The sequence below is a fragment of the Camelus dromedarius genome, chromosome 17 (assembly GCF_036321535.1).
Source record: "Camelus dromedarius isolate mCamDro1 chromosome 17, mCamDro1.pat, whole genome shotgun sequence".
Classification (NCBI taxonomy): Eukaryota; Metazoa; Chordata; class Mammalia; order Artiodactyla; family Camelidae; genus Camelus; species Camelus dromedarius.
Window position 1 is genome coordinate 4,659,692 of NC_087452.1, and position 24,443 is coordinate 4,684,134.

Sequence of the window (24,443 nt, forward strand, 5' to 3'; positions counted from 1 at the left end):
CATGTTTCTGTCTGCTTGGCAAGCTGGAGCGTTTGCCGAAACCTCGGTTGGAACTGGTTTTACTCAGTCACTTGCTAATTTCTGGGTGTGCAACGCTCCTGAAGGGGTATCAGTCACCAGTACCTCTAACATTTATGGATTCCCTGCTGTGCGTCAGGAATTGTTCTAAGTGCTCTGCGTGTAGTAACGCATTCAACTCTGGAAACCTGTAAACTGGCTACTATTATTGCTGCCATTTTACATCGAAGCCCAGAGAAGTTAAGTGGCTTGTCCTGGGTCATGTAGCTTGTAAGTCCTGAGCTTGGATTTGAACACAGGTGATCTGGGTCTAAAACCCACGCTCCTAACCCTTCACTGTTCTACCAAGGGTCTGTTGAGGCTTGTATCATTCCTGGTTCACACCTGGGACCCTTGGGTCTCACTCCCCATCCCCTGTCACCTTTCTCTGCTTGTGTTTTTGTCACAGCACTGTCCCCCGTCTAAGATACTGTTTGGGGGGAGCTTCTTGTCTTGGGCCTTTGTTCTACTGCTGGAATGCAGAGGGGAGAAATTTTTGTCTTGTTTTGCTCACTCTGCTCCAGTGCTTACAGCACTGCCTGACACGTACCAGGTGCTCAGTAAATACTTGACGAGTAAATGCATGGATGGTTATAATGTCGGTTCCCTCTGGGGTCAATATCGTAAAACTGACTCCTCCCCAACCCTCCCTTCACCTGTCCACTTCGTGTCCTCTAAAGTTTGGAACAGAAAAAGTGATTCAAACTTACATCACCAAGTACAGCAGCTTTCTAATCTTACCTCGTTCTCTCTCACATGTGAGTTAGTGCAGTGGTGGTATATTTTCTGCAGTGGTGGTATATTTTCTGCTGCCGCAGAGATATTTTTGAGGATGTATTTTGAATGGTGTGTTAGACTGCCTCCTAGAAATACTGCCTTAGTCATCTTTGTTAAAATAAGAATTATTTTGTCCACCTGCAAAAGAATGAAGTCAGACCCCTGACATACAAAAAATAACTCAGAGTAGATCACGGAGATGTAAGATGTAGCATGCAGGAGCTAAGTGTAAGAGTGCAAACCACAAAACTCTGAGAAGAGTGACTTTGGATTATGCAGTAGTTTCTTAGATATACACCAAAAGATACAGATACACACGGGCAGAAAAAGATTAATGGGACTATATGAAAATTAAAGTTCTCTGCTGCAAACAAAACCATCAAAAAAGTGAAAAGGCACCCTACAAAACAGTATAAAAAGAAATTTTACACATCATGGAAAAGATAAAGAATTCTTAGAATGCAAGTAAAAGACAAATAACACAATATAGAAGTGAGCAAAGGATTTGAGTAGACATTTTTTTCAAACCGTATGCAAATAGCAAATAAACACATGAAAAGATGCCCACCATCGTTAGCTATTAGAGAAATGCCGGTCAAAACCACAGAGACACCATTTCACACCCGCTACAATGGCCGCAATCACAGTGACAGGTGAGAACAAGTGTTGACGAGGCTGTGGGGAAAGTGAAAGGCTCACGCGTCGCTGCTAGGAATGGGAAACGGTGCAGCCACTTCGGAAAAACAGTTTGGCAGTTTCTCGAAATACTAAACATAGAGTTAATAGATGGCCCAGCAGTTTTACACCCAGATAACTATCTTGTGAGAACATATGTCCACTCAAAACTCATACACAAATGTTCATAGCAGCATTATTCATAATAAATGGCCAAAAAGTAGAAACAGCCCAGAGGCCCATCAACTGAGAGGTGGATAAATAAAATGTGGTAGATCCATACAGTGGAATATTATTTAGCCATTAATGGGACTAAGTACTGATACGTGCTACAACACGAGGAACTTTGAAAAATTATGCTAAGTCACAGTAGACCATATATTGTACAACTCCACTTATATAAAATGTCCAGAATAGGCACATCCGAGGGATAGAAAGGAGATTAGTCCTTGCCTGAAGCTGGGGGTGGGAGGTTGGAGGGGATGGAGAGTGATTGCTGGGCACAGGGTTTCTGTTAGGGAGGCTGGCCTGGTAGGGGTTGATGGTGGAATGTTAGATGGGAGATGGTCAGAAAGTAGATGGTTGCATAGCTCTGTAAACATAGCAAAAAAACCCCATGGAATTATATACTTCACATAGATGAATTATATGGTATGTGAATTATATCTAAAAAGAACTTTTTAAAGTGGCTGTTATTTGCTGTATCAACTTCCGCTTGGACTCCTGTTCTGGGACACTTCCATGCTGGAAGTCCCACGCCATAACCTGCACTGAGATGCTCCATTTTCATGCCACTTGCCGCCAGAGGCAGAGCCTACATCTTTGTGTCTCCAGAGTCCAGCACAGCTCCTGGAACTTAGTAGCCACCCAGATATTTATTGAACTGAGGTGACAGCAGAGGTGTGGCAGTTGGTTTAAGAGGGGAACGTCAGCCAGCCATTGTCTTCAAAGAGTGAGGACTTCCTGTGCCCTCTCTCCTTTGCCAGCCCCACAGACACATTGTAACACCAGTAATAGCTGCTTTACTGCTGACAGAGCATTCCTTATACCTCAATCATTTAAACCCCAAAGCAGCTTTGTGAGGTGAGTATGACTGTTACAGCCATTTGACAGAGAGGGAAGCTGATTCAGAAAGGGCCAGTAGCTCAACTCCAGCCCCCAGGGCCTTTTTGCTCACATCCCTAGTTGGTAATGAGGTCCCTGACCCCGGGGCACATGCTGGAACCATTGAGCAGGCCAGCTGCAGAGGAGTTACAAGCCTCCAAGTTTGTCTTATTTCACATCAAGGAGAAATGACCCTGTTGTTACCCGTTGGATAAGACTGGCAGTTCTCTGGCTTGAGCAGTTAAGAGTTAAACCCACCAGTAGAAGCGGACAGTAAAAGTCAGCAGTCAGTTTTTCTCAGTGCCTGTGTTTTGTTGCAAGCATATCTCTGAAGGAAGAAAAACTGATTCTTATGATCAGATGCTGGTTCATGCTGTGCCCACGATTTTATTCATTTTGTTTTGAAGCAGTGGGTAATAAGCCCATTTGCTTGCCGCTCCCCATGGCTGAGCTGGTTCTGCTGCACAGCAGTTGCAGAAATTCAGTTCAGCAGACATTTACTGATGTGCCTTCCGCGTTCCCAGCAGTGCACAAGGACCTGGGGATACAGGGATGGGTGAGCCCCAGTCCTTGTCCTCAGAAAGTCCCTGCTTTCCAGGCCCTTTCATCACAGCACACAGTTGTTCTTTGGAGGAGGGTTTGGATTTGTTTGCTTTTACACTTTGGTAAAATACAGTCCCTCTCTCAGAAAGTTACTTTCCAAAATATAAGAACTTTTTGTTTGTTGAATGTACAGAAAGAGAAGAAATGATACAAATATTTAGAACTCTGTAACGGTGACACAAGCCGATCTTTCACTTCAGAGCCAGCCATGTTAGATTCAGGGTTTGACGGCATGTCATCCCTTCAGAGATTTATGGTAAAAACACTTACAGGCTCTGAATAAAAGGGTAAGGCTTTACACAACCGAAAGCTAACCCCCTGCGTCTCCACTCACATTTGCCAAGACAGCATATCTGTGCATCTGTGATTTTATTTTAAAATGCTAGAAATAATTTGCCAGCATTGCCGAAGTGAGGGAAATGGGGGAGAGTGACAAAGTGAAGTAAAACTAGTCCCTAAGATGTCACCGCCCTGCTCCTGAGAGGTGGCTGGGCCTTGGGCAAGCTCTCTGCACCGCCATCTCGTCGTCAGTGAAACTGAGAATAGTCAGCACCTTCTCTGATGGGGCATTGCCAGCACTAAAGGCGATAGCAGGTGTGAAACACACCATTTAAAAGCCCACAGTAAATATGTATCTTATTAGAGCAAAAATAGCCGTCTTTAATACGTTGCTCGCCCACTGTGGATCGGGTGCCCCTGAGGAAGCACAGCTGTCACCCAGATTTGGGTGACTTGGCCATCAACATGTTAAATAGACCTTTTGTCTTGTTTTCCCTGTTTTGTTTTGTTTTGCTTTGTTTAACAAAGTTGCTTCCTTGTACTTTTGCATCCTGGTTTCTTAACTGCGCATTATTCCATGGTCCTCGTCCATCTTGCTGTGTGTGGCTCCTGTAACTTAGTGGTTGCGCACTGCTCCGAGGCAGGGCGTGGGTGCACCGTCGTGGTTTACCCGTCCCCCTGCCACTGCATGTTTGGGTGGCTGCTGGGGCTTCAGTGTTACAGACGGTGCTTCAGTGAACAGTTGTATGTGTGGTGTATTCATTTGCTTCCTGGGAGACCTCGGGCAGTTACGTCATCTGGGTGTCTTTGTTGACTTTGTGTGAAATGGGGATAGGGTGGTACCTATCGGAGAGGCCAGCTGTGTGGCCTCAGCGAGGTGGTCTGACAAAGCGCCTGGAGCAGGGCCTGGCACTTACCAGATGCTCAGCAATCTTTACCTTCACCTCTGTGTGGGATCGTTGGTCTGCTCTCCAGAGATGGGGTTTCTTCATTCGCAGCTTCCAGAAGGAGTTTTGCAGTTTATGGAATCAAAAATGTGTGATAGAACCAATTTCCCTACGTCCTCACGAGCAGTCATTGCAGGGTTTATGTAACTCTCTTTCCCGCTAAAATAATAGTGAAGACACGTTGTCACCCATATTTGAGCAGCTTGTTACGACAGGACTCACGTCAGCTCCTGCCCTAACCTGTCCTGACCTCGTCCCACAAAAGTCAGGTTCCAGAGGCTGTTTGTAAGTCTTTTTCCAAAGCTCGTAGTCCCCGGATGCTTTCCACCGAATGCATAAGTTGGTCCTTTGAAGCTTAAAAGCCTGGTGTATTTTATTCCTTACTGAAGTACATACCACTGGGTATCTTTTTATTTTTCCAAAACAAGCCAACAGTTTGCTCTAGGAAAATCCGTTGTGCAGGTCATAGTTTGATGATCCTGTCCCTGCTCCAGAGATGAGAATCAGCAAGGGTAACCACATGTCCCGCTTTGCCCAGTTTCCGCTTGCCCTGATGTGATTGCTCGTAGCGGCCCCTCCACCCCAAGAGGTGACCTGCTCCCCATGATAAGTTACATTGTCACCCTCGTCCTGGCGGATTCCTCGGCAGCAGGGGCATCTGCCTCCTCCTGTCTCCCTGCTCTCTCCAAAGTCTTTCTATCTGCCCCACACAGGTTTCAGCCACTGCTTTCTCCAGGCTTCCCCTGGGAGGTCCCCACATGTTTCCAGCCTCTTCTGAATTAATATTAGCCCAATAGGCTTTCCCTCAGGTTTTCCCATTTCACCCCTCTTTTTCCCTCATATCTTGCTGATGACCACTGATGGTGCAGGCGGGACTGGGCACTTTGAAGTTTGTTTCCAAAGTTACTCTTTGTCCTTTGGAATTATTTTGCAGCTCAGTTTATTCCACAGGCAAATGTAAAGTTCCTCATTTCTCATCACTTGAAATTTTTTTAAACTTCAAGTTCTTTTTTTTTTTAAATGGAGGTACTGGAGATTGAACCCAGGACCTTGTGCATGCTAAGCATGAGCTCTACCACTGAGCTGTATCCTCCCCCAATTTTTAAAAAAATTTTTAACTTTAAACTGAGCCTAGTCTTTTTTTTTTTTATTAACTAAATTTTATACTTTTTTCCAGATGCTTTGGCATCTTATAGAGGCAGCCTTTTGATGCTCCTTTTTAAAAAAAAAACTTGAAATATAATGGACTTACAATATTCGTTTCAGATGTACATCATCGTGAGTTTGTATTTTTATACATTACAAAATGATCACCATTTAGAATTAATTATTCATTCTAGTTCTGTGGAAAATGCCATTGCTATTTTGATAGGGGTTGCACTGAATCTGTATGTTGCCCCGGATAGTGTGGTCATTTTAACAATATTAATTCTTCCAGTCCATGGGCATGGTACATCTTTCCATTTGTTTGTGTGGTCTTCTATTTCTTTCATCAATGTCTGATAGTTTTCTGAGTGTAAGTCCTTTACCTCCTTGGTTAGATTTATTCCTAGGTATTTTATTCTTTTTGATGTAAGTGTAAATGGGATTGTTTTCTTAATTTCTCCTTCTGATATTTCACTCTTAGTGTATAGAAATGCAACAGATTTCTGTATGTTAATTTTGTATCCTACAACTTAATTCATTTATTCTGGTAGGTTTTTTTGGTGGCATCTTCAGGATTTTCTACGTGTAGTATCACGTCACCCGCAAACAGTGACAGTTCTACTTCTTTTCCAATTTGGGTTCCTTTTATCTCTGTTTCTTGTCTGATTGCTGTGACTAGAACTTGCAATGCCGTGTTGAATTAAAGTGGCAAATTTGGGCATCCTCGTCTTGTTCCTGATCTTAGAGGAAATGCTTTTAGCTTTTCACCATCGAGTACGACGTTGGCTGTGTGTTTGTCATATATGGTCTTTATTATGTTGAGGTATATTCTCTGTATCCCTACTTTGTTGAGAGTTTTTATCATAAACAGATGTTTTATTTTGTCAAATGCTTTTTCTCTATCTTTTGAGATGACCGTATGATTTTTATTCTTCAGTTTGTTAGTCTGGTACAGCACATTGATTGATTTACAGGTATTGAACCATCCCTAGGGTAAATCCTACTTGACCACAGGGTGTGATCCTTTTAATATATTGTTAAATTCAATTTGCAGATATTTTATTGAGGATTTTTGCATCTGTGTTCATCAGTGATATTGGCCTGTATTTTTCCTTTCTTTTCTTGTAGTGTCTTTCTCTGTTTTTGGTATCAGGGTGATGCTAGGTGCTTATTTGGTTCAATATCAGGGTGATACTGGCTGTTTCCTGATCTTGGAGGAGTGGCCTTCTGTAGGAGATGTCCTCTGGGGCCCAGCAGCACTCTCCCTTCTGGTCACCAGACCTACATGCTCTAGGGGTGCCCCCTGTATGGGCTACATGGCCCTTCTGTTGTGGTGGGCTGACTATTGTGGGCAGGAAGCTGCCAGGCCCTGCCCTGTGTGGCGGCTGCTGGCCTGCTGGTGGCTGGGGCTGGTCCCGGTGTGGCTGGCTGCAGGGCCTGGGGCTGGGCTGGTTCTGGCCCGCGAGTGAGCAGGCCTGGCGCTAATAGGCTTGAGGGAGGATTCCAGGATGGCACTTGCCAGCATCAGCATCTTCGTGGTAGGATGAGTCCCCAGACGGCTGCCATCAGCATTTGTGTCTCCAGGAGGAGTCCCCACTGCCGTGTGCTTTTCTAGAAGAGCAGCAAGTTCACCACTTGCAATTTTTAAAATTGTATCTGTTTACAAGTTTATCCTAAATGTAAACCTCTTCTTACCAGAACTTCTACCATTCACTGCTCTTGTCCTTGTCAAATATGATAAGGTCGTTTATACTCATAAAGCACCTCAGAAGCCCTCGTGCAAATGCAGCGAGCAGGGCCAAGCCACATACCGGTACCAGGCACGCGTCTAAGGCGGTGCACACCTCTCCTGTCTCTGGGATTGGTCCAGGCAGAGTTTTATTTACAAGATGAAACTTAATAAATACAGAAGCTCCTGCGATGGGGAAACAAACACATGTTAGCTTCTCAGTGGTGACTACCTTTTGTCCTTAGGTCACTGTAACTGCAATTTAACTGGCTGAAGGGCTTTGTGATTTGAGAGGTTCTTTTTCCCCCCGGAGTACCTACATTCCTGGGGTACTGTGTTCATGGTTTTGAGGAGGAAAAGCAGGTGTTTTGAGTAAGAGATCCTGCCAGTTGAAACAGTGCGGTATCTGTTCACAGGTCAGAATGTGGATTCGCAGTGGGAAATTTGTTTTTCTGTTTTGACCAGGTGACTTTCGGATGGTGGTTGGAGAGGATAAGGCAAAAGTGTTGAATATTGTGAAGCCCAACATAGCCCACTTCCGTGAGCTGTATGGCAGCATTCTGCAGGAGAACCCCCAAGTGGTGTATAAAATCCAGCAAGGCAGCCTGGAGGTAAGCTGTCCGGGGGAAACCATGTGGATTACTTCTAAGGCACCAGCTGTTTTAAGGGGAAATGTAGGGGTGAGCAGTATATCTTTTAAAAAGTGAGTTTTGTGTGTAAACACGCTCTTCTCTACATCTGGAATAAGGCTAGAAGGCAACACAAGTGACTAGTGCTAAGAGGCTGCCTTCGGAGGAGGGGTCCTGATGTGGGGTTCAGCGGGGCTTGTCTTCACGGTGTGTGTCTTTTCTGCCATTTGAAAGTTTTACTGTGTGTATTAATTGTCAATCAAAAACAAGCGAAAATAAACTCTCACATTACCTCCTCCCATCCCCAAGCCTGAGGGGTAACCTTATTGACAGTTTGGTGTGTATTCCTCCCGATCCTGTTACGTGCACTTTTGTATATATTTGTACATATACACGTGCATGAAGTGGTTTGGTCTTTTTTTTTTTTGGTTTCATTTCACATAAATGTATTCATATGTGTTATTCTGTAGCTTTTTCCCCACTTGTACGTAGCATGTCTTAGAACTTTTCTTCTGATATATCAAACAGCTTTCTTTCAAGGCATTTTCAAAAAAAAATTAAGTTTTTTGAAAATAGAAATCAAAGAACCTTTGAGGGGTGGGTATAGCTCAGTGGTAGAGCACATACTTTTCATGCGCGAGGTCCTGGGTTCAATCCCCAGTAGCTTCATTTAAAAGAAAACTCAAAGAACCTTTCCTTTGAGAAAAGTAATTTGGATTTAAGATTTTTTTTAAACTATAGAACCGCAGTGTTTTTGATCTTTAAGATAAAGAGCACTATGTTACTTTTTTAGTGCCCTTCTTCTCCCACATAATAGGGGCAGTTAATATTATGTTGACTAACAAATTAATGGAATTTCTAGAACTGAAAGGGAACTTAGGAATTATTTTAAGCGTAAGATTGGAGAATAACGTAAATGCCTAGAATACCCACCACTCGGGTTAATGGAGTTTGCCATGAGGGTTTTTGTTTTTAATTTTTACTTTCCTCATTGCAATGCATGCTCATTCTTTAAAAGCCAAATAGTGCCCCAAGGTTGTAACAGAGCAGCGGTTCCCTCTTCCTCCGTTAGTGCAGTGACCCGGAGGCACCTGCTTTCATCTCGGTCACTGGTTCTTCTGATGTCTGTCTACTTCTATATTTCTAAATAATATGATCTGACTGTTATTTCTGGACTTTTTTCAGTTTTGTGCTTTATTTTTGTTATCTTTCTATGGAAGAAGAGGACGTTTTTACTCTTTTGCACTCCCATCAGCATCCACAGACCCACACAGACCCACGCAGACCCACACAGACGACACAGACACACACACACACACACACACACACTCTCTCTCTCTCTGTCTCTCTCTCCCCCCCCACCTCGCCCTCTCATGCTCCGCATATAGTTAATTTCATAATTTTTGGTTAGGTTCGTATGCAGTATTTACTTTATTATGACAACCTTCTTTTTCTTTGTTGTGAGATACACTGCTGTGAAATTTCCTTTTCTGTACACCTTTGTTTTTCTTGGTATTAATCGTATCATTTTTTCCACTTGCTTAGTGTCTGTTTACCTGTAACTGATTGATCCTCAGACTGTCTTACAAATCCGTAAGACTTCTCCTGTTGTAGCCACACGCATCAGGTGTTTTCTCTGTTTTTTGCTTTTCTTGGGGACATTCTTCCCACAGCCCTGTGTCCCCTGTTCCTTCCCGGACTGGTTGCTTTCCACGCTCGCTGCACAACTCTTCTTCGGGAATTTTCTTTCATTATCACCTGAGGATTTCTTCCTCTCTCCTTCGCTAGATTTTGGTTTTCTGGCTCTTTTCTTCTTCCATGGTTTACACTTTAATTTTGACAACGTATACCCTTCAGTACTTCCTAACAGATTGAGGGAGATAAATTTTTTGAGACCATGTACATCTGAAAATTCTGCCCTCACCTAGATTGATAGTTTGGGCTAAATACCAAATTCTAGGTTGGAAATAATGTCTCCTCAGACTTTTTAAGTCATAGCTTGATTTCTTCTAGTTTGTGGTGTTGCATTAAAAAGTCCAACAACGTTCACATTCCCTGTCCCTTGAGTGTGAACCTTGTATCTCTCTGGCAGCATTTAGGATCTTTTCCTTTTTTCTGATGTCCTTAAATTTCCTGGTGCTTTGCCTTTGTCTTTGTGTATGTTTTTCATGTATTATTCTGGCACTTTGTGAACCTGTTTTGGAAATTCACAAGCTTTAATTCTAGGAAATTTAATTTTATCTTTACTGTAATATTTTCTTCATACTCGTTTTCTTAGTTCTTTCTGGAATTCCTTTTAGGTGGTTGTTGGACCTCCTGGTTTGATTTTTTTTTTTCTCTTTCCTGTTTTTGGTTTTTTTGTTCTGCTTTCCAGAAGAATTTTTTGAATTGATCTTCTAACACTCCATTGAATTTTTTATTTCCTCTGACTGTTCTTTGTTATAGCGTCCTATTCTTATTCTATGAATGCATTATCTTTCTTCATCTCTTTAATGATCTTTATTATAATTTTTGAAGTTTTTTCTTGCTCTCTACATTGTCTCTGTTTCTTAGTTCCTTTTTTTCTGTTGATTCATTCTCCTTTGTTGTGTTAGAAGCCTTCCTCAAATGTTTGTATGTCCTTTGTAGCCTGTTTTTAAAGAGCGAGGCACTTTAAAAAATGCAGACTGGAAGTTCTTTGTGACAGAAAGAGCTTGTCACCTGGTGGGCTTCACTGTAGGAATGGGACAAGGACCTGGCTGTTTTGTGGAAGGACCCCACATTTCAGTATCTGTAGGATTTCTCCAGAGAGACATCGTCTACTCTCTGGTCAGAGGATGGGGAGGGATCACCTGCCCAGCTGCCAACTTTGAGAAGCTGAGCAAGGGAAAAGGGCTGGGAATTCCCTTTAACCTTGAAGATAAACTTCCAGACCCCGCAGTGTAGCCTCTGAAAGGCTGCAGGATCTGGGTTCTGACTGGTTTCTCATCCTGGGGAGACGTAAGGATGAGATTAGTGGGCTGAGCTTCAGTTCCCAGAGCTACAGCTGGTCTTAAGGCTGCAACTGACCCCCGTCCTCTCCCTCCTCTCCTGCCCATTCCGAACTCCCCTCACCCCTTCTAGCGCTTTGCTGGTCTAGAGGAGGCGGCCCAGACCTCAGCCCTGAGGAGCCTGAGGCCTGGTCACCACGCCCGCCGCAGGCTGCGGCTATGGTACTTTCCGCTCTCCGCCACAGTCGGGCAAGAGGCACGAAGAGATGTGTATCCTGACGCCCTTATTCCAGCCAGTGTGTCTGCTGGCTTCTGTCATGGGGTTCTAAAGTGACCGGGTGGCACTTCCAGCTTTCTGTTTAGTGGGATGCTTCCTGTGTCCTCTGGGAGAAGCAGTCCTTCTCTGGGAACTGGGACCCCTAGATTCACGGTCCTGTGGTTGTGGAGCCGGGAAGCACAGGTTTCCCAGGTGGGTCCCTGGGAATGGTGTGACAAGGCTGCTTCTTCCAGCCCTGGGTCCCAGACCCATGTCTTCTGCCAGTGGGGAACACACTACGGTGCACCCGCCGGTCACACACTGACGGCGTGGACTGCACCCACTGCCCCAGGGTGTCACCTCCAAGCTGGTGCCTCCACTGTTCATTATTGCTGTTCCACTGGGTTTTCAGCAGTGACGCTGTTCACAGTTTAGGCTGGATAATTCTTTGGTGTCCCCACTTAGAACCGCTGCTCTTGCTGGCTGGCAGCTCCGGTGCAGTGTGCGGTGTGGACCGTGGCGCCCTTGCCCTGCGCCTCTCGCTCACCTCCGCACCGCACGGCACACATGTCGTGAATCAGACGTTCTCGGAGCTGTACAATGGCACAGGCTAGGTCCTGAGGACAGGAGAGGCAAGCCGCCCAAAAATATGAGTCACTTCCACTCAGGATGAATTACTGCCCATTCCCCAGTGGAAGGGGTCCAGTGTAGTCGGCTTGCCACCACCGGCAGGCTAGTCTCGGGAGATGGACCCGTTACCAGGATCCCAGTGTTGGCCCCTGTTGCTGGCAGGGTGGACTTTTCAGCAGCAGCAGTGGCTGAGTTGGCGTCAGTGAGTAGAAGCCCACGATGCCGGCCTCGGCAGAGCCCCCTCCCCGCCCCCCACTGGACCTCCCACAAGCCACCATGCCAGCACTGGGGTGACAGACGCTGCTGAGTCAGCTGGCTGAGTTGTTCTTTTGGTTGTTGCTTCCTCTGCGGTGGATGCTCCCTGAGGGACATTAACATGCAACACAGTGATCTTCATACTTTGTGCCCGCTTCGTGGGTCCGTCCGCACGCCTCTTCCCCCTATCCTGTGTCTTCAGTCTTCCAGTCTCTACTCAGAGTCTACTCACTTAGACTCACTCAGGCCTACAGTAACATCTCGACTAAAGTTTGACCGAGCATCTGGGCCCTGTAGCCCATTCAAGTTGACACATAAAGTTAAACATCACACCCCCGCATCCTTTAGGTCTACAGGTGGCATTAATCTCTGCCACTCCTCCCGGGATGGGGTTTGGTTTTTCCGTTACTCTTTCGGCCTGGGGGTGAGAATGGCAGCTTCAGGGCTCCCCCTTGGCCTTCTACGCTGTGACGGCTCCCAAGTGCCGTCTTAGACGGTGCTTTCTCGGATCACTCCCGGAACCAGTGGTAGAGGATCAGGACTGGGCAGATTTGAAACAAGGACTTCATCTGCTTCCATGGTGGCAGCGTGGAGCTAGGTGGCCCTTTCCAGCTGCCCCAACTCAGGGCAAAGAGGCCGGGCCTTTCTACCCCTGCATTTTCCAGTCATTGGATCCAAGCAACTCCCCTGAGGGAGGACGATTCTGAGAGACTCTGAGAGGGGTTCAGCCACCTTTCCCAGCAGCCGGGAGAATGAGTACCCCTTGGTCCTGGTTGGTGCAACACAGCATCCACTAACGTATGACTGTATCTGCTTTTTTAAAACATCAGCCTTACTGAGATATAATTTACATACCATAAAATTCAGCAGTTTTTAGTATATTCACGCAGTTGTGCAACCATCACCACAATCTAATTTAGAACATTTTCATCACTTCAAAAAGAAACCCCATTCCCGTTAGCAGCCTGTAGCTCCGTCCCCCACCCCCAAGGCCATCACTAATCTCCTTTCTGCCTCCATGGGTTTGCCTGCTCTGGACACTTCCTGTAAATGGAATCATACGACATGCAGTCTTTTCCGTATCTGCTTTTAAACTGCAATTTGACTCATAGTTTAACTGAATGCTTTCACTTTCTTGTTTTAAAGAGAATTAAAGAGTAAGGATAATGAGAATTTTGCAATTTATTGGAACATGCCACCTAATATTCTGTCTCTAAACACATGCTTTCAAGCAGAAACTCCAGTGCATTCTTTTCTTCAAGAGAGAGCAGTGGCAAATACTATCTTCTAGTTCCTCATGTAACTCAAGCCATTTTGGCATCTCTAAAATTTCTGGAAGTTCCATAGGTAAAGCTTTACAGAAATATAAGATCTGTTTGACTAACCTCAATTCTTGGTCCCAAAATATGAGCCTATAAATGTCATTTCTAGCATATTTGACAGAAATATCCACATTTTTGTCATTTATCTAGCAAAAGCTAAGTAGAGATTGAATCCTATGGATCTGAACCATCTTAATGATAAATATGAAATACTTAGGTTAAAAAAAACCTTCACCGTATTAGAGCCACTAAATAATAGCATTTTCTTCTTCTTTGCATAGATTTTTTTAGATAAAACTAGAAAATCCAGACGTTGGTATGTACTCAATAAATATTTGTTGAATGAAGAAACAAGTGGTAGAATGAGTGAATTATAAATACTAAGAAAGTTGATCATATCTGGGAAATCTGAGTCTAAAATTTAATATATTCATCTATTTTTTTTCTTACTGTTCTCTTAATTGAAGCTAAAACCTAAACATTCGTTAAAAGAATACAAGACAGGTTCTTACCAAGATGCTCTGCTGAGGGCAGTGTTACTGGTTTTCATCTTGGCAGCTAGTTCTGTTTACATGATTTTGGAAAAATCTGATTTCATGAAAGTAAAGTATATTAGACTAGGAGTTGGGGAAGGTGGGTGTGGACTCAGCTCAGTGGCTAACTTCATTCAGAGGCTTCCAGATAAAGTCTGATGCATAGTTTTCTATCTGCTTTATTTCTGTGTTTATCTTTAAATTTGATGTACTTTAGATTACACTGGAAATAGAAACCTCTGGTGTAACTTACTGCTTTTTAAGAAATAATGACAACTACGTTTTATTGATGTGTGTATTCATCTCCTTATCCAACCAGTGGGTTTTGAGTACCTACTATGTGCCAGGGGATTAAAAGTAAATAAAGATTAGTCCCTGTTATCAGTTTATTCCTACAGTTTATGAAACACAGTGTGGTACATAACAGGCCCTAAAGACAGGAGACCCAAATTTAGATCCCACTGTCTGATTGGCTGTGTGGTCCTGGCTGCGGTCCTCTGTGCCTGTGTTTAAAATGAGTGCTGGATTCACGGGGCTGTCAGTGAATTTTAGCTGAAGCTTTGCTTCCTTCAACAGCTGGACTTCAGACAAATAGAAATTTTAAAACTGAGAGTCAAAAATAGATTCTTGAAATAAACTTCTATTCTTTTCCTATGTAGAAATAGAATAGTATAGAAAAAGAATTGGCTTATTTGAAGGAACTTAGAATCCTGAACACTTACGCATTCAGGTTCAGAAAGGAGAAAGTCCTTAGCAGGCTGCCTGGTCCAGGGTGTAAGTTCATGCATATTTGTGTGATTTTAAGGAGAAGCCATGGGTCTTTGAATTTATAGAATTCAAAGTACTTTCCATAGACATCCATCTTCTTTTTTTTCCTTAGATAGATAAAAGCCCAGAAGGACAATTCACTCAGCTGATGACATTGCCCAAAACCCTACAGCAACAAATAAATCATATCATGGACCCTCCTGGGAAAAACAGAGACGTGGAAGAAACGCTGTTACAAGTTGCTCACGACCCCGACTGTGGAGAGGTGGTGCGGCTAGGTACGTTAGTGAATTTATGAATTTGAAGTTAAGGAAGTACTGGCCGTGGGTAAAAGCAAACTCTGTTTGTGACTGATTTCTTTATTCTTTCTTGCCTAGTGAGATGGAGAGTTAGATTGCCTCTAGGAAGAAGAAAGCCCTAACAGTCTGGGGGTTTTCCAAACCTAACTTCTTGTTTGTTTGAAGTGGGGTGTTGAAAGCGCTTCTGTTTTCAGACCCCTGGGTCCTAAGTCACTGTCAGAGAGGGAAACAATGGTTCTTTTGGTCCCGGGAGCATAACTTCCAGAAGTTACTTCAAAGATGTGTTCTTCATGGTGGTCTGAGGAGGAAGGAGAATGGTGACATTTTTAATGCTTTTATAGCATCAAGAACACTGCTCTCCTCGGCCAACTCCCCCTCAACGTGTGTGTCCAGTAGGTCTGCCCTGACATGCCTGTGTTCCTCACGTTGTCCCCAGTGTTTGCCAAGGTCCTCCCTGATGTGTACCCAAAATCTGAACCTTGTCTTCAGAGGACGCCCACCGCCTTCTGAGGTTTATGAGGTCAGTCAGTAAGGAAATCATCATGGAATGATGAGTGCACCCTCTCTGGTTGAGAGGACGTTTGCAGAGCCTCCCGGGGCAGGTCACAGTGGCAGAGCCGCAGCAGGGGACCTGCAGACTCAGGCCCCCCAGCTGCGGGCTGGGTGTTGAGGGTACCAGCCCCTCTTCTGAAGATACACGGGAGGCATGTGGTCAGTTGTTTCCCACCTGAACATGACTGTTGTCTTGGTGTGAGTGCCTCTGCCTTTCTGAGGGCAAGAAGGACTCACTGAGGTCCTCTCCGTGTGATAAAGGGTAACTTTATCTCCTAGGCAGAAACATTCGGTGTCCTGGAGGGTTTTTCCTCAGTCTTCTCACATCTTGGAATTGAGAACCAGCAAACTCAAGCATATTTAAAGTGAAAAAAATTTGATCTTTGAGGGTCACCTGACCCACACCGCTGTAAGATGAGGAGGCCCAGGCCCGGAGGGGTCAATCATTTGCTTGTGTTCCCACAGCTGGTCGGTGACGTGGCTGGGACCCCCAGTTCCCTGCTCAGCCCGATGCCTTTTCTCTGTCACTCTGACACCAGGACAGAGATAATGTGCTGGTTTTACTGGATAACTGGAAAGATTGTTTAGTTTCAAGTTTTAAAAGTGTCAAGATGACTAACATCTGGCTTTTCTGGCATCCCGGTTGGTTTCCCTCACAGGGCTCTCAGCAATCGTGAGACCTTCCAGCATGAGGCAGAGCACCAAAGGCATTTTCACTGCTGGTAAGAATTTTTAAAAATCCACATTTAACATACCTGCTGGATTGAGTGGCCTCAGTGCTTCCGGTTAAGACGTAAAGCTTATCTGTATCTCGCGGTTATTTGTGAAACACTGGATTTGGATGGTCATAACCTAGGACACAGTGGTGCGTTCAGTCGGGCAGACAGCGCTGTAATCTGGGCGGCTGAGGCACTGCTGGAAGGCTTTCCTGCCCCTCTGTGTGCCCGAATTGCCCCTCGTGTGCAGGTTCCCCTGGTGTTTGTGTATCTATGAGGTGACACGTGATAGCGCTGCAGAAACAGCGGTAGCTGCCCCCATCCCCGCCCGTGGTTCCTCTCCAGGGACGGCCACTGCCGACTCTCAGGGTACTTCTGTTTTCATTGCTAGTTCTCTGCATAATAAGCTTATACTGCTGCTTCTCTCCTTTTTAGATTTAGGCATCATCTATTGACTTCTCAGTCTCGTAGATCAGAATTCAGCTGCTCCCCCCTCCACTGCACACGCACACCCCCTTCCTTCTGCATGTGGGTGGCTCGTAACCTTGGTACAGTCAGTCCTCCGCTTCCACGGTCTGGCTGACTGACTGGGGTTCATAGTTGAGCCACGTGGTCTACTTTTCCTTCCCATGGAGTCGTCGCCACCTGTCTCGGGTGAGGGCCCCCGTGTCTTGTATCTCCCATCTTTGATTTCATGGCGCACTCTCATTTTGGTGAAGCACCACCCAGTAACTTCCTGGGGAAGGTGTGTGGGAGGCGGACGTGAAGACCACGAGTGGTCAAACGTGCCTTTCGTCTACCCTCTCCCACGGCTAAGACTTGGGCTGGGGGCAGACGAGGAGTCACTGAATTTCACTATCGTTGCTCCAGTTATCTTCCCACTTCTAGGACTGCTGTCAAGTCCAGAGCCATTCTGATTCCCACTCCGCTGTGAGTGTTCTTTCTGGAAGCCTTTTAGGTGTTCTTTGTCCCCAGGGCTCTGAAATTTCTCAGTGACGTGTTTCAGTGTACGTCTCTTTTTATCTGTTATACTGGATACTCATTGCCCTTCAGTTTGGAAGCCCAGAATATAAAAAATTGGTTGATTTCTTTCCATCTGTTTTCTCTCTTCCCTTTCTGGAACTCCTTTTATTCAAACATTGGACCTCCTAGACGAGTCCTTTGGGTTTTCTGTCTTTTGTCTCCTTTTTTTGATCTCTTTGTCCTTTTGCTTTGCTTTCTGGGAGATTTTCTCAACTTTAGTTTCCAACTCTATTGAGTTTTTTATTTCTGCTATATTAATTTCTAGGAGCTCATTTTCTTCTCTTTTCTTTCTTTCTTTCTTTTTTTTTTTTTTTTTTTGTTCTCTGAATATTCCTTTTTTTCTAAATTTATTTAAAACATCCTGTTCTTGTTTTAAGCATTTAAACACATCTTTGGCTGTTGCCAAATTGCCCTCCATAGTGGTTATATCAGTTTATCATCCCACTAGGAGTAAACGCAAGTTCCCATTTTTCTCGTTCTTTCCAACACTAGGTATTGTCAAACGATGGACTTTCTAGCTCCGTCTTTCTTTCTGCAGCCATCTACTGAGCATCCCTCAGCTGCACGCCACACAGGGTACCAAGTGAACACAAGCCCATCCTGCCTTCAAGGACTCCATAACCTAGGAGGGGAGATGGGCATAAACAGAAGTTGACAGTACAGGGGATAAATGGCACAGAGGTGACCAGAGGAAGAGAGTGATCTCTCAGCCTGATTCTGATCCCTGGGCTGAGGCTGCCGGGGAGCTGCACACAATCACACCTCCTGACGGCTCACGCCCCACTGCCTGGGCACTGCCAAGGGTGGCCCTCCTGAGTCTTTGGGGAGATTCAGCCAGGGAGTCAACAAGGGTTTAGCAGCACATATGCCAGACATACTCAGCTGAAGATTTTCCTGGCATGCAGGGGTGCATGGCTTTGCATTTCCAATTAAGGTATTTATTTAATCTGTCTTCCTGCTGATTTGTCCTGGCAAGGCCGAATATGAGGTGCTTCTGTTTGCTGGGTGGCTCAGGCTGTTAATCTGTGCTCTACATGATCGCAGCTGCTTTGCCATAACCCTCCTGAGGTGAGGCCGGGTGCTTGGGCGCCTTTTACTTTTGGCTGCCTGTGCTATAAGGAACTGCAGGGTTTACTGATTTTCTTTTTTAGTTGTGATAATGGCGGTGTTACAGGGCTAAAAATCATTTTCTTTTAGAAATACGTACTAAGATATTTACAGATGGAATGACAGGTGTCTGAGACTTCTTCAAAAGAAAATATGGTAGAGGGACGTGGGTGAGGGGGGTGACGCAAGATTGGCCCTGAGTTGGCACATTGTTGAAGCTGGGTGAATGTGCGTGGGAACACACTGTGCTGTTCTTTTATAAATCTGAGTTTTCCTCAAATAAAAGGTTTCGGGAAAAATCCCTCCTTATCTCTTGATATGTCAACCTGAAGTCAATCTCTGATCCTCTTTCCACCTGTTCTTTCCCGTCGCCAGCAGAGGGCGGTGGAGATCGCCTCATAGAGCCACAGCCCAGGCTCCCCCTGGCCGGAGCACCCAGTGCTGGTTCCCTGGCGTGCTTGCTGCCTGCTTCCCTTTCCCTTCTAAAGATGCCTCGTTGGATCGTGGAAGTCCAGAGTGACCACCGAGGTCGCAGGAACTGCGGAAAGTGACAAGCATTCCTAAATCCTCTGGGGTTCCTGCCTTGTGCTGTGCCTTCTCTGGTGCACGGGGTTGAGGGCAGGGGTCTGTGAGTCCGGGACGAGGGTTCCAGTTCCAGCTCAGATACTGTGACGTGGGCGAGTTACCTGATTTTTCCGAGTTTGAATTTCATAGGGATAGTTCTGCCGACCTCACCAGGTCGTGAAAAGATAGATGAAAGTATCCAGCACCGTGTCTGGTCTTTCCTCTTTGGTTTCCTCACCCAAGCGTCTCCGGACCTCTCTCTGGAACGTGCTGGTCCCTTCACCCGTCTGCAGCTGGAGGAGGCCAGCAGCCGTGGGCCCCTCGTGGCAAGCACAGAACCTCTCTCTTCCTGCGCTCTGCTTTTAGAAGTCCTCTTGCTGTAATCAGAGAAGAGGTGCAAGCAGTATTCAGAAGGCAGGTCACTGGATCTTGGTGGTCGGAGGGATGTGGCGGGGAAGGAGGGGCAGAGATAGCTCCCACGTCTCTGGCTCTGGAGGCAGGAGACAGCGGTGCCCTTCCTGGAGGTGAGGGAGCGTTGGGGAGGAGGATGAGTTTGATTTTTGAAATTTTGCTCTATTTTCCCCACTTGACTTTCTGGTTAATCAGAATGAACTGTGGGGTCAAATACTTGTTTACCTCTCTAGCTACGGAAGATTCAACTGAATTAGCAAGACAGCTTGAGTCTTAATCCTAAACAGATTCCAGCGGGCCTCAGTTTGACCCTCACAGCCCTTCCCTGAGCATCACAAAAGGCATCACTGATTGTCCCCTGCTTTTCTCATTTTTTTTTATAACCGAAACCTTTTTTTCCCCCCATTTTTTGGTACCTACACGTTTAAATAAGAAAACCACATAATAGCAGTTAAGATTTTTCTGGTGATATATTTATCATTTAAACCTGAAAGCTTTAAAAATTAGTTGTACTTCTGCCTCAGAGGAGATTTTCTTTGCAGATACAGCTCCTGTGGCTGGAAATTAATTGGAGAAATGTTACTGATTTCCTCATTTATAGAAGTACAGGAAGGTGGCAACCTCTCACAACCTGGTCGCATCCCTGCCTCATGTTGTCTCCTGGAGAATTTTGTCTGTCCTTGGACCCATCAGTTTAAGGTCACACAGGGAATTCGTAGTCTTATGTGTGTAGTCATTTTGCTGTAGGTCCCATGAAACAAGCTGGAAATCAACAGAAGAAAAACCTTAGGAGCCACGTAGTGAAGTGGGTTCCCATGTGCTTCTGGAACAAAATCCTGACTTTGGCTGCCACTAAGAGTTCACGACGACGAGCTTCAGGGCAGTAAGGATCTGCCTAAAGGGACGTAACTAGGAGACGTGGCATCTCTACCCACTGGGCAGGAGCACAGGTGACCAGGATGGCTCTTAGAGTAAAGTTTCTCTCCTAGCAGGCTGTCTTCTCAAGACGCATTCTAAATGCAGGCTTCCTAAATCACCATCCTTTTCTTTAGAAAGGAAGCAAAACCCAAACGTAAACTTGGTGTCGGCCCAGTAGACCTCTGTGGATTGGAATCTCTGTGAGGGCAGAGGCCAGAACTGCTGCTCGTACCAGTGTCCCCAGCAGCTAGCTCAGGTCTTGTAGGTGCAGGTGCCCAGTGAATCCTTGTTCACAGTATTTCAGTGACTGAATACATGGAAGATCCAGAATCTTCTGGCCGTAGGAGAAATCTCCATATATACAGAGAAGTGCACAAATCGTAAATGTGGTGAATTTCACAAAGGGAACACACTCATGAGCCCAGTGCCCAGATGAAGAGCTAGAACAGGGCCAGTCCCCAGAGCCCCACTGTGTCCCATCCGTCACCACCTCTCCAACAGTAACTGCAAATGCCCTGCTTCTGTTTTGCCCATTTTTGAACTTAACATAAATACGTACCCCCTTGTGTCTTTCGCTCCTCGTACCATCGCTGAGATTCATCGCGGTGTTGGGAGAAGTACACTGATTCTCGTTGCAACTAGTCCATTGCATGACTATTGCACGGTTTATCCGTTCTACTGTTGGTGATTCCCTGGGTTGTTTCCAGCTTGGAGCTGCTTCTCAGAGTCCTGCTGTGCGTGTTTTGTGCCTGACTCTTGGTGAGCGTACGTATGCATCAGGTTAGGTGTCTGCGTAGGGAATTACTGGATCATAAAGGACACGAATGTCCAGCTGCAGGAGATGCTACCGAACAGTTGTCCAAATCACTCCCGTGGGCGGAGTTCCTGCACCTCCGTGGCCGATGCTTGGTACTGTGTCGTCCTCACTTCAGGCACTCTGGTAGGTGAGTCGTGGTGTCATACTGGAGTTGTAACTTATGTTTTCCTGACGACCAGTGAAGTTGGGCGTTTGTTCATGTGTTTACTTGGATATGCTCTTTTGTGAAGTGCCTCTTCTAGTGTTTTGTTCATTTTTCTGTTGAACTGTCTGCCTTTTCCTTACACTGAATTCTCCATGTGGCCTGGACGCAGGTCCTTCACTGGGTATGTGTGTAGTGCAAACCTCACCTACTCTGGGGCTTGTCTTTTCAGTCTCTTAATGGTGTCTTTTGGTGAAAAGAAGGGCTTAATCTTACTTAGTCCAGTTTATCAATTTTGTCCTTTAAGGTTAGCAGCGTTTTGTGTCCTGGTTAGGAAATTTTGCCTCCTTCAAGTTCATGAAGTTTCATCCTCCACCTTTGTTGCAATCAAAATATTAAGGCAGAAAGGGTTTTTCCTTCTAATCTGTTAGTTCTTAACCTTTTGCAAATCCTGGCTCCCCTGTGAGCCTGACTAAAACTCGGGGCATCTGCACAGATGTGTGCACACAGCAAACTGCCCACGATTCCAGGGAGCTCACATGCTGACGTCAGAGAACCCCTCATCCCGTCCAGCCCTGCACTCTGCCCAGAGAGGGGGTCACCCTGTGGCCCAGCTGGGACTACATCCATGTCTCCTGACTCCCATTCCAGTGCTCTTCTTAATGCAGTTCCCTGCTGCGATCTTTCTGAGAATGTGTCTCTGGCAGAGCCATCGAAAGGAGAGACTTTTTAATGAAGAGAAGTTTCTTTCCAGTAGCGGCAAAACATATGGCTACATGGGGACGCTCCTGGGCTTCCGTGTATTCACCTTAAACGCTAGGTCCTCGCAGCCTGTGAGTGAGGTTTTCTAAGCTGAGCTGGGACTTACCATGGTCCATGCATCTTCCTCTCGCTGTGACTCAGCGCCCCGGGGTTGCTGTGTTAACCTCACTGTGTGCAACCACCTTAGTGACTTGATTGGTTCTGGCTGGAATTTTTAAAAGCACCTTACATAATGAGTGTTCAGTCTCAATGCTCAGATGGGTGAGGTTTACCAGAGTGGTTGCTCCGGGGACGAAATTAAAAGGAGTGGAGGCAGGGAAAGCAGCTCCGAGGCTCTTGACTAGGCTGTTGGTTTGCAGTAGTCAGTCCATGGACCAGCCAGGCCAGTGTTTCTAGAAGCATCTGCTAATGGTTTTACTGGTACCCTGCCTTTTTACCCTCCAGTGCCTGTAGTAGCCTCGTGAAAGGTCCTCAGTGCACCAGGCCGCCTACAGGTAGTGTGGCAGGTGTTCTCAAGAGAGCACAGACTCCAGGGCGGGGAGTGTCCGGAACCAGCCCGGGGACTGTCAGCAGTGCCCACTGAGCGCACCGCCTCTGACGCCCGCAGTGCGGCCACGATCTCATCCTCAGCGTGGAGGAGGTTGAGCCCACGGTACCGCCTGCACGTCAGATCCCAGGGGATCTGACAGGCGGTACCATCTCGTTTATTCTGTCCCATGTGACTTCTTTCCCGTGAGCCCCAGAGAGCCTCTTCTCCGGTTTCATCAGGTGCCTGTGGTTATATAGGCGGGGTGCTAGAAGGTTCCACGTCTGAGTGAGGTGCTTCTGCTCTATCATTACAAGTGCTTACTGAGCACGTCTGTGCTGGGTTCAGCACCAGGTAATGGGGACCCAGCGATGAGTCGGACAAGGTCCCCGTCCTCACATGGCGCCTGGTCTGGGCAGAGGGGCAGGCGAGCACCGGGCAGTGTGGTGAGAGCCGGGCTGGAGGCGCGCGCCGGCCGTGGGACGGGAGGTCGGTGTCTGAGTCAGCCCAGAGGGGCTTCGGAGCCTCCCAGGCGCAGAGGGACGGAGACGCCCCTCGCGGAGACCAGCAGCAGTGCGCTTGGGGGTGGTTGGGAGACACTGGTGGGTGGAAAGGGGGCCGAGGTTGCCCACTTACACACACAGTCTTGTCTGTGTCTGTGTCTGCCTTTCTCCTTTTTAAAGGAGCTGCTAAATTCAAAGGTTGCAGTTTGCTCGTAATCACAAGCGTCCCTGACCCCAGAAGCTTGGGTGCCTCTGGCGTCCGTGTCACTGCCTCCGCAGATGCCGACCTCAGTCTCTTCCCCTCGCGTTGACCACAGTGGCCCCGGGTCTCCTGGACCCCTTGGCCAGCCCATCGCTGCTCCACTCTGAAGATGAGCCTGTGTTCCAAGTGTCCTGGAGCCCCTGCTGAGTGTCCGCTCAGTGAGCCTCGGCATTCTCACTCTCTCTTCTTTTCTCTTTTAGGCCTGAAGAAATCAGTGATTTATAGTTCACTAAAACTGCGTAAAATGTGGAAAGGATGGCTGAGGAAAACATCCTGATTTTGCTTGCGTTTATCTATGTTGTATGTAGATGAATAAAGTGATCCTTTTTGACACAGTGTCTGTTACTTTGACCTGCTGCTTGAATTTGAAGACATCTCGGTTTGCATAATACTGAACTTTGGAAGTGTGCGTGTCAGGCGTTTATCCAGCGGGACCCAGCACGGTTGAGGACTCGGCATGGGAAGAGCCCTTGGCACACAGCCCGTCTGGGCCCTGCTTTCCTAGGAGCTTCAGCTGCGGTCTGTTCAGTACATGAGAGCTGGAGGCCCGAGAGGTGGTGCGTGTGCTACAGGTGGCGGCCCGGGGTCTGTCTGTCTCCATCCCGCACACTCGGTTTGTTCCAGTGAGAGCTCACCAGTGTCCACCGGTGTCTTCCTAGATCTGGGTGTTTCACGTTTCCCCTTGTTCTCCACACCCAGGACAGACTATGCAGCGCTTCCCTCTCACAACAGGACACCACGGAGGAACTGGAGAGCCCGAGGTTGGTGGGCTTCAGGGTCGGTTTGATTCAGCAGGTTAACAGAGTCATCCAGGACCACCTTCCCTCCTCTCTCTGCGCTTTGCCGTGTTGGGATCGTACCAAGGCCGGCTCCCCTCTTAATTCTGAGACTGCTGACAACAGCCTCAGGGTCCTTGTGCTCCCCAGTCCGCAGCTGGGGAGACAGAGCGGGTTCCTCTCTGAAGCCCTCTTAGAAAGCAGGGAAACTCCGGCAGCCCCAGCAAGCCTCCGCCTGGTTTCCTGGGCCCCAGCTGGGTAGCAGCCCACCCCAGCACCAGTAGCAGCAGAGGTGCACCGAGGCCGACGAGCTTGGGCCTGCGCCTCTCGCCCAGCAGAGGGTCCCCCACCCTGAGCTCGCGGGCGCGGGAGGAGCGGATGCCTGG

At 46.7% G+C, this 24,443-nt stretch overlaps 1 protein-coding gene across 3 annotated transcripts in view; it reads left to right on the forward strand.

The window, feature by feature from the left end:
* Positions 1-23,614, forward strand: part of TAMM41 (TAM41 mitochondrial translocator assembly and maintenance homolog) — a 41,938-nt gene extending 18,324 nt beyond the window's left edge. For 2 of the 3 annotated variants that reach the window (XM_031470915.2, XM_064496250.1), the window contains 4 exons: positions 7,783-7,928; positions 14,792-14,957; positions 16,190-16,252; positions 23,482-23,614. In XM_031470915.2, the coding sequence (XP_031326775.1) occupies positions 7,783-7,928; positions 14,792-14,957; positions 16,190-16,252; positions 23,482-23,558 (452 nt within the window). In that variant the 3' untranslated portion in view covers positions 23,559-23,614. The other variant, XM_031470916.2, reaches the window with a different exon arrangement.
* The last annotated feature ends 829 nt before the right edge of the window (positions 23,615-24,443 follow it).